Here is a 15,212-nt window from a genome sequence, read left to right on the forward strand (position 1 = left end):
GATGTTACATGCAACTTAAAGCTACAATGTATTATATCCATATTTCATTCCAGTCAGCCCTAAAATTCACTATATCAGAATTAAAGGGAGAAAATATTTCCAAAAGAAGAAATTTCACTAACATCCTTCATATTTCTGCTGGCAGGTGTTCACAAAAATAGGAACACAATTTTGAAATTAGTAAAAAAAAAAAGAATTAATTAGACAAGGTTGGTATGAACTGTATAAGCTGTTATTTTCGCAAGGGTTTAATTTTTGTGAATTTCACAAATCATCGTTGCACCGCAAATTTAACAACACATGAAAATGTTTCCATGAGCTGGGCTAATACTGCACTTACGACAGTTTTGGTGTCAATTCACGAAAACAACATCTCGCAAAAATGTATGTGACCTCCTCATCAGCAAAAATAACAGCTTTTACAGTACCGGTACACTACTCATCCTGGTAACATTCAAACACACCACCCTGTACTTCGCAATTCTTGTAAAATGTTTCTTGTCGTTTCCCTAAAAGTCATCATTTATAACTAAAAGGAAATCAAAATCTTTGGCATTTTGACTGTCAGGCATTTTCTTCAACCATCCATTCTTGGTGTCTCTGGGCGGCAGTGCAGAAATTCAATGTGCACACATGAAGCACAGTCAGACTTGTGATATCTGGTCCACAGCACGGCTTTGCGGTGTCCACTCTAGCATGCACTGTACAGGTGTATGTCTGATTTTACAGATTGCTCTAAACAAGAGCCTGCAACTGACATGACGGGTAACACAAAATGAAAAGGAAATTCCCATGTTGATATTATGTTGCTTTGTACTCTACTTGTGCTTTGCTTAGTGTAAATTTACCTGATTTTCATTTTTGTCAAATATTTGGGCACGGACAGAACTCTTTTTGCCAAGAAGGACATGCATAAACCTATTACTCTTTATATGCCCAAGAGCATGTTTGGGGGAAAAAAGGGAGAAAAATCAAATTTGGTGACTTATTGTGTACAAAGAAACAGAAAGCTGCTGAGCTCCTTCATCACACAAAGATGCCAATTTGTCTTGCTCTCTATATTTTATAACAGTTCATAACTTTTATGTGCCTAATTTTTTTTTTTCTAAAATCTTTAATTAGTCACTTCCCTGATTTTTCTTTTGTCATACAAAGCAGTATGATATCAGGGTGGAATTTCCCTTTAACCCCTTCCCTGCACAATTCTGCATTCCGAACAGATTTTGCACATGATCCAGCAGGTTCTCACAGGCAATAGATTTAGTGATCATCACGATTTGACTGGAATCCACTCGGCAGTCTTGCTCCGCAGTAATTTGCCGCTTCATCTCCTACCACCCAGGGTTCTTCCCCCAGTAGTCCTTCCACCCACTGTGCGACCACCGCTGCTGCCACCACCACCACCACCACCGCCTCCAACGGCTCCCCCTCCCGAACCACCACTTCCCCCTCGTCCGCTGAACTTGACAGCAGCGAGGAGTATTGCACCGAGCAGAAGTCCCCTCATACCGAGCAGGAGTCCGGCCAGGATGAAACCGACGGTGACGATGGGCTCGATGGTGGTGGAGCCGAGGTTCCATCGAGGAATGCCCGCATCGAGAAGCTTCTGGTTCAAAACCTGGAAGATAGACACCTGCTGTCCTCCTCCTCCTCCTCCTCCTTCTCCTCCTTGGTAACCGTATCCCTCCGGCCCCTGGTCTTCATCATGACGGATACGTCCCTGAGAGAATTGAAACAAACAGGAGTAAACCACAACTTGTAATGAGGATGGGTGGAAAGGCATAGAGTACTTTCCACATGGTAAAAAGCTAACTGAATATACTGTCTGAATGGCATTTCTGCAAATTAGGTTCATACAGGACTGCCTTGATATGAATTATTTTAATTTTTATGGAATTTTCTTTACACATCAAGATATTTGAATCAAGTCAGTTGTAAATTAGTCCAAAAGTAAAGAGTGAGAGGAATTCATGTGCAATAGCAAGGGTAGTGCAGTCATGCTCTCCTAATAAATGTAAATACAAATTGCAATAATTTAAATCCTTTATCCACGTCATCTTGATCCTGGATGTGTTGTTTTGTTTTTTCTCACCTGCTCAACAACACTGTCAAATTTTACCACGGTGTTTACTGTCAACATACACATATACACACACACACACACACACACACAGATTCATCTTTAGAGAAACCACAACTACTGTCCGTTTGTTTGTTTTTGTTTCTTTGTGTGTATTTGTGTTTTAGAAACTAGTGTTAGAGTCAAGAGAGAATGGACTCGTGATCCTACCATTGGCATTCGTCTTGATGAAGACGAGGACGATTCGTTTCTTCGGGCTGCTTGAGCACGAGGATCATCATCAGCAACGATTTCTCCACTGGCTAGGATCCGAACCATCGTTCCATATGTTGTGCCTTTCAAACACTTCTACGTTCCTCAGGAGCGCACTTTGTAACACGAACAACCTGACGAAGTTCAACGGTACTAACAGTGTTAATTCTGCTCACATCAATTACAACTACTGGGACTACACACTAGAAGACAGGTGGAAAGGGCAGTTTTTCGTTCGTGCTAGTAATGTCTAGCGTCCAACTCACATTTATGACAGTGTGCTTAACAAGATGTAACAAGGGTCCATTTCCCCGTCGTGTCACACAAAAATGCAAAAATGATTGTTTCCCTGAATCAAAGTAAAACCATCAACTAACAGTACACGAAGTTGATTGGATTAGTTGATTAATCTGACGCGTACGTGTACATGTTACCGGTACCTCAAGCACCAAAATAGTCTCCTTCGCAGCCTGCAGTGTCTTATGGTCGGTAATTTGCTGAAGACTAGCTACAAGTATCTCCTCCTCCTCCTCCTCCTCCTCCTCCTCCTCCTCCTCCTCCTCCTCCTCCTCCTCCTCCTCCTCCTCCTCCTCCTCCTCCTCCTCCTCCTCCTCCTCCTCCTCCTCCTCCTCCTCCTCCTCCTCCTCCTCCTCCTCCTCCTCCTCCTCCTCCTCCTCCAACCTCCTCCGCCTCCTCCTCCTCCTCCCCCTCCGCCTCCTCCTCCTCCTCCTTCTTCTTCCTATGTTCTTCTGATCTTCCCTTCTTCTTTCTCCTCCTTCGTGTCTCAAGTTCCCCCTCTTTCTTCTCTGTCAATACGAACCGACAGCACAAACGTGTGGTTAAAAGGTCCTACGGTATCGGTGGTTGCTTTATTTAGTATGAATGGTTCGAAACAACTGATGTGACAATCTCTTCGAAAAGATTTTCCTTTATTTTCTTATTAGACCTGGAGGGTTTATGGTTAGTTTTCCTCTTTTTTCAAAAAATCTTAGATCATGTATTCTTATACTTGCGTGGAAATCACACTCAGTTTCTATTTTTTCATACTTTCAGTAGGCCTATAACATTCCCTGATCATGCCATGATCAATTGCAGTTTGCTCGAGTGAATCTGTGGTGGCTGGCAATCACACTGTCAGTCTTCGACCATGGTCTCTTGAATAACGTCATCGTTGGTTTATGACCTTTGAGTCGTATCCGGGCACTTACCCCCTGGGCAACCACCCTCCGGATAACTGCCACCCGGATAATTACCCACCAGGTCTATTCCCCCTTAGGGCAACTACCCCCCGGACAACTACCCTCCTAGGGCAATCACCCTCCAGGGCCATTACCCCCTAGGACAACTACCACCCGGTCATCTACCCTCCTAGGGCAACTACCCCCAATGACAATTACCCCTAGGACATCTACCCCCCAGATAATTACCCCCTTGGTAACTACCCTCTGGATGACTACCCCCCGGATAACTACCCCCCAGATAACTACCACCCGGATAGCTACCCCCTGGATAACTACCCCCCGGATAACTACCCCCTGGATAACTACCCCCCGGATAACTACCCCCTGGGTAACTACCCCCCGGATAACTACCCCCTGGATAACTACCACCCGGATAACAACTCCCCGGATAACTACCCCCCGGATAACTACCCCCGGATAACTACCCCCCGGATAACTACCACCCGGATAATTACTCCCCGGATAACTACCCCCAGGATAACTACCACCCGGATTACTACCCTCCCCTTAACCATACCCCGAACCCCCCCCCCCCCGCCCCCGAAAGTTACCACCCGTTGTAATTTTTCCATAAGTTCATAACACCATATCAGAAGATGCACCTTTCTCTTACACTGTCATCATTTACTCTTTTGGCTTGTCATTTTCTACCGTTATAACACATTAGACGATAAACATAAGAAAAGGAGAGTTGATTGCACTGCAATTCATATTCCCTTAACATTAGCGAGTCTGATAGGATCCGGGCACGGTTTTATAAAAGTTATCAGTCCTGATAAGTTGTCAGTTCCACACAATTACCAATCGTTGTAGGTCGATCAAAGCAGGTCCATGGTAACAAGTCAGTGACTCGAACTTATCAATCAAGCAGAACCCATGGTTTTATTGAAATTATTAGAGACTAACAAGATGTCATAACTGGCAACTTTTATCAAACGGTGCCCTAATCTGTCATAAGAGTAAAATTACAGCTTGTTTTACATACAAGTAGAATTGTGCTAGTTTTCAAATTAAATGTTCTCGACACTGAAATCAAGTTCAAATATAAGTTAGTCTGATTAGAAAGAGTAAAATATTACGAGTTTAACGGTATTTCTTTTTTTCTTTTTTTTTTCTTTTTTTTTTTTTTACAAAACACCCCTAGTTGTTAACGAAGTCTTTTGTCCTCCACCCTCTTTTTGAATAGATCTATAGAGAGTTGTAGTTGACAGAATCCTTTTTGCATTATAGGGCTGCTCTGTTTTATCCCGGCCATTTCAAGAGTATTTTTTTTCACAAAAATTTGAAACCTTCTTGGAATAACATGCTCTTTAATATTTCGTAAGGGGTTTCTAATTATCTCATCCAAAAGATGTTTAAAACCTGAAGTTAGGTATCGACTAAAACCAGACGATATGAAAAAATGTTGGGTTTTTTTTCCAATTCAAATAGCAAACGTTGTTCGAAAATAAAAATTTTCTGGGGGAGAGTTACTGTAAGAGGGGTGATTGGTTGGAGCCTAATTTTAATAAGGAGTAATTGTCAAGGGAGGTAATGCTCCGCGGTGATCATACCAAGGAGGTGACAATCTCTTCCCACATCCTTGATAAGTACTAGTTGTTAATGCCCAATGATGCAGTAGGGCAATTCTGAAATGAGCGTTAACGGTATAACAGTAAAATAGTTACAAAATTGATGAAACAATGCAAAGAAAGCAAATTAAGACAGAGACGAAGTACACAAATAAAGATACAGTGAACTCCCGTTACAACGAACACGGTTATAACGAAGTTTCGTTATAACGAAGCAAAACTTCTGGTCCCAAAATTATCGCCATTAAAGTCTATTGTACAAAATTCGCTTATAACGAAGACGGTTATAACAAAATTTTCGTTACCACGCAGTCTTTTCTGAGCGCCACTGACAAAGAAAAACAAAAGAAATGTGCTTCTTTACAACGAAATGCGGATCGCATTCGAAAATGCGTAGCGGAACAAGCATTTTTATAGCGTCTCTGCATGCATGAGCGAACGCTTCACATCATTGTATGTTCACTCCGTGTATCACGCACAGTTTCCGAGGGGAACTTGCGTTATTGTAATACAATAATCTGAATTCAGATAAGGTTTGTTTCATTGTTCCGAAGTCCTTTGATACAAAACACACAGATTTTGATACAACTAAATGTCCGTAATAGTTCGGAAATGAAATATTAAGCACATTTTGGCGTTATTCCAAAGGTTCGTTAATCCCATGATAAAATATGATTCTTATTCTTATTCTTATACGGTTCGTTAGTCCGAAAATGATAGGAATTCAAAACGTTCGTTAATCGGAACATTACAAAAAGAATCGTTAATCCATGGTGGAAAAAGGTGAGTACACTAACAAAACTTAAGAATTAAAATCCTTATAATCGTCTTACGATAAATAAATCTTCGAAATAACTAACCTGTCTATTTTTTTTTTCATTAACAAACTTTCTTCGGAATAACGAACCTTATTTCATTTCGGATGAAAAAGCCTTCGGAACAACGAACTTTCTGAATAGTGAACCTTTCTCATTTTTTTTTTTTTTTTTGATCTATAGTTAACCTTCAGAATGACGAACCTCATTTCATTTTCAGATCAACGAACCTTCGGAAAATGAACAATATATCATTTTAACTTAAATTATGAACTTTCGGAATAATGATTCTTCGGAAATGCGAACCTTCAGATAAACAAACCATCGGAATCCCGGGAATGGCAAAACTTCGGAACAAGGAGCCTTCGGAGTAACGTAGTTAAGTTAAAAAAAAAAATAAAATAAAAAAATAAAAAAAATAACCTTTGGAATATCGAACTGTAACCAAATCCTACACCGTCATTTTCTACACATGTGTGACAACACAAACAACTTTATGCTCTTTTTAAAATGTAATATTTAAACGAAATTAAAAAGGTACTCTCCCATTTCACATAGCTTTCCAGCGTATGATGACGATTCAACAAACAGACATTTATTCTTATGCGTGGTTTCCTTCTTTTCGTTATACATTGCATATTATTATAACGACATTTCGCTAAAACGAAAAAACAAACAAACAAACAAACAAACAACTGTCGGTCCTGGGCATTTCGTCCTAACGGGAGTGCACTGCACATAAACACACACGAGATAAATCCCTTGTAATGAGAGAAAGAGGAAAGGTGAGTAATGAATGACAGGAATAGACTACCTTCACGGTACATGGTCAGAGAAAAGCGAGAGGGAAGAGGAAGATGATGGGTCAAAACCAGGGCACGTGAGGTATGAGATATAAGCTCCTCAAAATAAAGAAGTGTTACATGGAGTTGTGGTAAACGATAGACGATTGTGGTTTTAAAAAATGCTAAAAGTGAAGTGTAACATTTCTTCAAAATGTCTTTAGTTCAATTGTAAAGGCATTCAAACTTAAAACTTCTTTTATACTACTATCAAGAGAAATCCGAAATTTCGGAACAGTAAAAGAAAATACAGATTTAGCGAAAATAGTTTTGGTTAAAGACATTGACATTTACTGGATTACCGGGTAGGATATGCAGGGACAGTTTCCTTTTTGATGAACATAGAGTCAAAATACAGAAGGGAGGAATTAAGCTTGTACATAAATCGTCCTAAATGCAAACGATACATATCGTAAATCCTTAAGATGTTGTTTTCATAAGATGAAGTATCAGTATGGCATCTCCGTGATTCCTGGCAAATGATACAAAGAACTTCGTTTCCTGTAGTAATAATATTCTTTTTATTAAAAGTAAAAGTTGGGGGGGGGGGGGGGGGGCAATGACCCGGGAGGTAGTTATCGAGGGGGTAATTGATTGGTGCACTGTCCTGGGGGTAATTTTCCTTTTGATAGTTATATAGGGGAGGGGGAGTTATAGGCCTACTTATCCGGGGTAATCATCCACGGGAAGTTATCGGAGGGGGTAGTTATCGGGTGGAAGTTATATGGGGTCTAGTTATCGGAGGAAGGGGTAGTTAACCTGGGGATAATTATACTGGTGGTAATCATCTGGGGGGTAGTTATCCGGAGGGTAATTATCCGGAGGGTAATTATCCGGGGGGTAGTTATCCGGGGGGTAGTTATCCGGGGGGTAGTTACCCAGGGGGTAGTTCTCCGGGGGGTAGTTACCCAGGGGGTAGTTCTCCGGGGGGTAGTTACCCAGGGGGTAGTTCTCCGGGGGGTAGTTACCCAGGGGGTAGTACTCCGGGGGGTAGTTATCCAGAGGGTAGTTCTCCGAGGGGTAGTTACCCAGGGGGTAGTTCTCCGGGGGGTAGTTATCCAGGAGGTAGTTATCCGAGGGGGTAGTTATCCAGGGGTAGTTATCCGAGGGGTTGTTATCCAGGGGGTAGTTTTCCTAAGGGGGAATAGCCCTGGAGGGTGATTGCCCTAGGAGGGTAGTTGTCAGGGGGGTAGTTGTCCTAGGGGGTAATTACCCTGGAGGGTAATTGCCCTTGGAGGGTAGCTGTCCGGGGGGTAGTTGCCCTAGGGGGGAATTTTCCTGGGGGGTAATTATCCGGGTGGTAGTTATCCGGAGGGTGGTTTTCCAGGGGGTACTGTTCCTAGAACCCCTTTGAGTACATCTTTTTAGTTTGTTTACATTTCTTTCTCTCTCCATTTTTGAGAGGAGCAAATTTCATAGGTTTTATCTGTAACTTTGATACTTGAATGAGAAAACATCCAAATCTGCAGGAAAAGATGATATCTATGATATGCAAGTGCAAAGTACCAGTACATTGCGTTTGTTTATCTGATTGTAATCTCAACCAGCACGGCTATAGTCGGACATATTAGTTTTAAATGCTACACGTTTTCCACACTATTTTCTCAATACATGCGCAAAGCATTTCATGTTTCCTTCTGCAAACTCATACTTGTGTCAGACATGTATCTCTAGCATCCATGAAAACGTTTTGGGTTTTTTTTTCACAAAATTAATGACTGAACCTAATACGCTGATCTGAGCCCATTGGGTCATGACATGTGTTTGTCAGTAAGAATGTTATTTTGTTATGTTTGTTGTTCAGAATGTTGACTGTGAAGCACGTAAACCGAGCACCCCCATTTGATCGTATTATATATACAATTGGCAGATATATAATTATGTACATAAGATATGATGTAATATATATATATATATATATATATATATATATATATATATATATATATATATATATATATATATATATATATATATATATGTATATATATATATGTATATATATATATATATATATATATATATATATATATATATATATATGTATATATATATATATATATATATATATATATAAAATGTGTGTGTGTGTCCCTTTATATACTTAAAGCACAATGCATGTTCTCAGCAAAATGGTCTCTTATGATACGAATTTTTTCCACCCATCCTACATCCCATCTTTACCCGTATTACATTCACATACACACACACGCGCACGCACGCAAACTCGTTTTCCTTTAAACGATATTAATTAAATTCCATTCATAATACCAAAGACATAAATTCAAACTGATATTACTGTACACAGTTGTAACATTTCATCATTTGGTCACAATGGGCAAAAATATTTCCACACGCACACACACGCACACGCACACAAACATACTCACGCACACACACACACACAAATGTCATGCATGCGCACTTTTTTTTAAACAGAAATACAAGACTCGAATAAAATTATATTCGTAGGAATGTCAGCGAACCTTTTAATAAGGCGGCTTCCAGTGCATCGGTTTCATCGAGATTTTTCAGGAAAGACATTGGTCGTCTGGCATTTTAATTAAAAAAAAAGTTGTATATCATGCAAATCAGATAAATTGATAATGACATCGCCTCACTGCTATCAAACTGGTTTATAGCGGAAATTACATAAAATGGTAATTTTTAGTCAATGGCTGTAATTCTAACTCCAGGAAAACCATAGTTTCTTAATGTTTACAACTCTTCAATAACTTTATGCGTTAGAATAAGCCTGTATCCAGATCAATGAGAGACTTGGAGGGAAATGGCATGATCACTTTTTCTCATTTACATAAATATGGACATGACATAATCGAATAACTGCGTATAGATAAAAGTGCACGAGACATGTAAATATTCCACAGCGTTATGTTACATCCTAAAATGTGATAAAATTATTTCTTCTGTTCCTTTTTGCATGATTTAACGTTCACACTATAGTGATCTAAAATTTGATCACCATCATCGGATCATTGAAGAGCTGAAAACAAGCTTTCAAAGTGAACAAATTGATAGAGAATTCAAATGCATCATACACACAAGATTGAAATGTTCCACATGACGTATCGCAGTTTAAAACATCTTCTATATATTAAAAGAACAGCTGACAAATAGATACAATTTTGTGTGTGTGTGTGTGTGTGTTGTTGCTGTTTTCTTTTGTTTTTTCAGGCCGTTCATCGTGATCTACTTTGAAGGCTTGCTAGTCCTGATCGGAATTTAGGAGAAACAAGAAATAAACATTAAAAACAAACAAACAAAACAGAATATTGATCACAGCTATAGCACCGACACTGTAGTTATACAGTATAGAGTCTTCATACTTACTGTCATACTCGTTCTATACATGACACAAAACACCGACAACAAAATTACAAAGAGTCTTTTTTTTTTTTTTTTTTTTTTGGTGTTACATCTCAATTGAATATGGACAGTGGAATTTCCAAATCATTAGATATCGATCATGATAATAATGAAAATGATAATGTAAATGATTAATGATAATGATCTGACTACGGTGATCAATTATGATAATGATAACGATAGATGAAATAAGCATTACATGAAATCTATACACAAGACTGCAAAACATACTGTTGAGTATCGTGGTTAACGGTGAATCACATATCACTGCGTCAACGATCGATGTCACTGAAGTAAAATCGCATCTTCAAGTGAAAGACAGTGGAAATATCTATTCGCCGAGTTTTTCCAACATGTCCATGTAACTTTTGCTCCATCGAATATATCTGCATTCTCTCATAGACAGGATAAACTCAGACAAATCCTGCCTCTCTACCTGAGGGAGCGGAGTGACAGACCGAGATGTGTTCGTTGAATCAGAGGTTTCATTCCAAACCACGCACTTGGTCACGAAGGCGCCTCCTTTCGTGTCGTCGTCGCTCGATTCACTGTGCTCGCGTTCTTTCGACACCATTTCGCCATCGTTCGCATGAACTCGAGCGGATTCGGGAGACGAGTCGCTAGCACGATCTCTAACGACAGGCTCTCGATCAAAGATGCTTTTTATCCGATGGCCGAGTTGGGCAACCGTTACATGTCCATCCCCTTCTTCGAGAACTATGTCTTCGTACAGACGACCGTGTTCTTGCGGGTCGAGTAGAAGGGCGGGAACTTCTTTTAATTCTGGACTGGAAGTAAGCGGAATGTCACTTGAATCGTCTGATGGTGCATTATATAGTGTGCTGGATTCTGAGGTTTTGTCAATATCGCTATTGTCAAGTTCGCTACTGACAGAACTGACATCTTTTCTCTCTGCGTTGAGCTTGTTGTCGGATGACTTGGTGCGTTCTTCTGTAGATGGATCGCCTTCTTTCACACAATCTTCATCACGTGTTGCAGTTTGGGAACCGCAGTCACCGTCTATCTTAGTGGCGGACGACGTTTCGCCGGCCATCAGCTCTAAGCCTTTGTACGCAGCTTTATTCCTCCTTGCGAGAATAGCAGCTCTCCGCTGCCGCCTTTTCATGTCTTGCTGTTTTAGTCGTTCCCGGCGCTCTTCATCCTCGTACCGTTTCATGTTCTCGTTGCGAATAGCTAGGGGTGTGATGAGTCGCACATCCTCCAGACCGTCCTGCTGGAAGCTCACGTTCTTGTTGCTTTTTGCGGAACCGCTAGGGCGTTGCCGTGGTGACAGAATAGACTTGAGAGGCCTCGGTTGTGTTTTCGGCACTTCGGAAGTCATTCCCAGACAGTAATCGCACAGACATTCTTCATCCGATTCAGAATCCGTGTCTAAACCCATTTTTAAGAACGGATAGTCAGCGAGGTTGTCGTCGTCTGGGACCCTCTTGCACGTGATCTTTGGTCGGTGTGTTCTCTTCTTTTTGACCTTGGTAATCTCGGACAATTTCTCTGTTACTTCGTCGAGTTTCGGCGACGCGATATTGTCTGTCTCTGAGTTCGACGTAACTTCCACAATTTTTTCGTCCCCTTTTGACTTCTCTGCACAATCTGTTTTGTCCGAGGACGTTCGCTTAAGCTGTTCTCGGCCTTTCTTTCTCTTCTTTTTCTCCTGTCGCGATCTCTTGCAGTTGCCAAGTTGTGGAAGTTTGGGGGTCTTTTCGATGGGAATGTTGGTCCTGTCTTTGATCGGCACGGCGTTCAGCTTCGGCAAGCGGTAATCTATGGTGTTGCTTTTGACCACGCCAGACTTCTTTATTTTGGAGAATGCGATTTTCTGTTTGTCGATGAAGGTCGTCACCGTTCTTCCGTTGCTCTCTGAGCGTGTCTGTTCCAGTGTTATCTCGACGTCGTTTTCATGAGCATTGTCCTCGCAGCTCGTTTCGTCCTCGGTCGACGATGAGAGTGAACGAACTTTTTGCCTTGTCTGTCGTCTGATCAGAACGCTCCCGCACTTGCCCTTCGTCAACCTCTGGTTGGTTTGCTGCCGAATCTCCTCCTGCATCACTCGCCACACCTTGGCGCTGTCGCGACTGTATTCGAGTCTAGTTCGGTCTTGGTCGACGACGTAGTCATCTCTGAGGTCGTAGCACTGCACCCTGGCCAACGGATGGGGCAACTTACAGACCTTGTCCTTCTTGTCTTCCCACAGGCTGCAGTCCAGGGCCGATTTGATTTTCTCATCGGAGATGCCGAGGGGACGGCACTTACTTGACAACTTCGAGGGTCGGGTCTTTTTCGAAGACGGTTGCGATCGGCGATGTTTCATCTCGTCTTTCCTTCCGCTCTTTCGCGCCCATTCTTCGTAGTCATGGACGGTAGTCAAGTGAGCTGGTTTCGACAGCGAGGAGAGGTAAATTCGATCGAGCGTTGTTTTTGTCTCCCGAATCTTCTGGAAGAATTCCCCGGTGAAACTTTCCCTGTCACGAAGGCAGCCACAGCTCGATGTTGACGGGTTCCAATTGAAAGTAACCGGTTCTGCGGCGAGAGGCATCTATGAGGAGAAAATTGGACACCACAAAATGAACATAAGTGAAAATGAACGAGTTACCTAATCTTGGGCAAGGCTGCACACTAACCCATTTCTTCTACTGGTCTGACATGTCCGTCGGTCCAGTATGTACCTAGTTTGTTTGTTTGTTTGTTTGTTTTCCCGCCATTTTTACTAGTAAATTCCCGAAAAAAAAAGTTACTGGTCTGACAGTGATTGTTATGTACTGGCCGGGGACCGTCGGACCAGTGCCAGTTTTTAGGGAATAGAATTATTTTCAATTTTTACTGCATAATCACCTGTTCTAATGACACCCTTGACAGTAAGCGGGGAGGTGTTATGATAGAAGAAACCAGAATTTCTCCTTTGTACCCATGCTCTGTGCCGCGGCGAAGCTTTGTGTGATCCATTACAGGTGTTAATTGCTATGACAAAGGAGGACAGCTCAGTTTAATAAGTATGCATCACTCCTAAATCATAACAAAGACTGCAAGCAGCAGTTCGTTGCCCTTTTCAGTACTTTCGGCAGCAATCTTTTTCAGTGTGCAAAGGCCAGGACACACGAAGAAAATCAGTAAACAAGAAGAAGGGACTGCGTTAAAAGTAAAATGCTTACAAACATTACAGCCAATTACTTTAATCCGAAATATCTAACATTCAAGCGCTGAACTTCCCGAATAAAACTATGACAAATGTGCCACAGATGGTTAAATGTAAACTTTTTATGAGATAAGCCCTATCTATATTTTATCTGTCTGTCATGGGGCATTTATAACAAGAAGATAAGAATTCGCTCCCTACAATATCACCAGCAAGCTCCGTACTGGATTTAAATAATAATGTCCTCTGCGGAGGTATGGCTTGCAACTGTTAAAATTAAACGCCATTTCTTTTTCCCAATATCAAACCTCTATGAAAGAGTGGCTTGGAGCATGGAACATTAAAGCCAGTGGAATAGTAAGGGTGCAATACTTAGTACTTGTCAGACTATATAGAACATACGGGATAGGCACAGACATGCAAGAAGAAACGGTGCAAGCTATTGTCTTTGTGAGAGAAACAAAAAGAGAAGAAAGTAGGACAGAAGAATGGAAGATCCAGACAGACCTACGGGGAAGTTTTTAAGCATTAGTAACCCATTACCAATGAATGCATTGTGAACGCTGTATAGGCAGACCGCGATTTCATTTCAAGTTCCTTGAGTTTTTCTGATTGTTAATACATCAATCGCTGTCAATTTCATTCAATTCAATTCGATTTGTGTCCATATAAAATTAAATGAATACAAGTGATGCATAAAAATTTGATATTTTGCATATTTCATGAATTGGAAATATATACAGTATGAAGAACAATGTTATATAGTACGTGGATATACGCCAAATATAGATCGACAGACACGATTTGAAATACACACACACACACACACACACACACACACACACAAAAAAAAAAACTTACTGAAATACAATTAATAGATTTTGGAAATATTTCTGCCGAATTCTCATGACCATTATCCTTGGCTCTGAAACGTTATCATGGGCATTCCATCAACTTTATTGTTCTCCTTCTTGTTTTTCTTTTTTTTTAATCTGGTTATTTGCTTCCTTCTGGCAGTCGCGTTTGTACAGTGCACTCCCGTTATAACGAACACGGTTATAACAAATTCCGGTTACAACGAAGTTAAAAATCAGGCCGCAACATTGTCCGCTTTGTATTTTGTTCGGTTATAACGAAATTTCGATACACGTATAACGAAAGAAAACTGCCGGTTCCGAGGACTTCGTTATGAAAGAACGGGAGTCTGCTGTACCTTCTAAGCGTTTTGACTTTGTTGATAGATTTACTATTACATGAATGAAATGAATCAACCATGGATAGCAGTATGCACCATGTTTTACCTGGAAACAGAATGATGTCTTTGTAATAGGAGTCAACGTAAAGTCGATTGACTTACATTAAAGTCACGTCCATAGAATGTTAGAATGTTTGAATAGTTAGATATCAGCATCCTGAATGTGATACTGCGAACTAAAAAGAGAAACGAGTGGAAAAAAAAGTCTTGTATCGTGGCAATTTGCATACTGTAGTTGGCAGAAAATTGTATTGAAAACAAATCATGGAATCAAATAAGTTTGTTTCAACAAGTGGTGAAACAGTTTATACGGAGAACATCGTCTTACCTTGATGATAGTCCAGTGGAAACTCTTCTAGTTTCGTTCCTAAGATCAACGAAGGTGGAAAAACAAATATTTCCGGGATTTCTACATCTCTGTATAATTTCTATGTGAGTTTTTAATGATTGCAGTGTGCAGAGGGAAGAAGTTGAACACACTCTCTCTGTGTCTCTCCAGGGTAACTGCAACTCGCCAGGGAGAGAATGCGCGCGGTCCTTCCAACATTCATCGACATCTCCGTAGGTTGTGTCATCGTTGCTAGGTGCACAAGTTCCTTGACTTCCACTTTTCAGAAA

At 40.8% G+C, this 15,212-nt stretch overlaps 2 protein-coding genes across 2 annotated transcripts; both read right to left on the reverse strand.

Moving 5' to 3' along the window:
- Positions 1 to 537: 537 nt before the first annotated feature.
- Positions 538 to 2,660, reverse strand: LOC140229317 (protein FAM241B-like). Its single transcript, XM_072309592.1, has 3 exons — positions 2,599 to 2,660; positions 2,291 to 2,466; positions 538 to 1,720 (listed from the first exon to the last, which is right to left on the reverse strand). Exons 2-3 carry the CDS (start codon positions 2,396 to 2,398, stop codon positions 1,325 to 1,327), a joined length of 504 nt encoding a protein of 167 aa, XP_072165693.1. The 5' UTR covers positions 2,399 to 2,466; positions 2,599 to 2,660; the 3' UTR covers positions 538 to 1,324.
- A 7,859-nt stretch (positions 2,661 to 10,519) lies between these two features.
- On the reverse strand, positions 10,520 to 15,009 carry LOC140228861 (uncharacterized). Its single transcript, XM_072309130.1, has 2 exons — positions 14,923 to 15,009; positions 10,520 to 12,742 (listed from the first exon to the last, which is right to left on the reverse strand). Exon 2 carries the CDS (start codon positions 12,740 to 12,742, stop codon positions 10,520 to 10,522), a length of 2,223 nt encoding a protein of 740 aa, XP_072165231.1. The 5' UTR covers positions 14,923 to 15,009.
- Positions 15,010 to 15,212: the final 203 nt, after the last annotated feature.

The sequence above is a fragment of the Diadema setosum genome, chromosome 5 (genome assembly GCF_964275005.1).
Source record: "Diadema setosum chromosome 5, eeDiaSeto1, whole genome shotgun sequence".
Taxonomy (NCBI): domain Eukaryota; kingdom Metazoa; phylum Echinodermata; class Echinoidea; order Diadematoida; family Diadematidae; genus Diadema; species Diadema setosum.

Bases quoted from the DNA above. Each gene is read 5' to 3' on its own strand.
- LOC140229317 (XM_072309592.1), bottom strand. From the start codon at position 2,398: ATGGTTCGGATCCTAGCCAGTGGAGAAATCGTTGCTGATGATGATCCT. The intron at 1,721-2,290 runs GTAGGATCACGA...CAATTCTCTCAG, and splicing joins CATCAAGACGAATGCCAATG to GGACGTATCCGTCATGATGA.
- LOC140228861 (XM_072309130.1), bottom strand. From the start codon at position 12,742: ATGCCTCTCGCCGCAGAACCGGTTACTTTCAATTGGAACCCGTCAACA.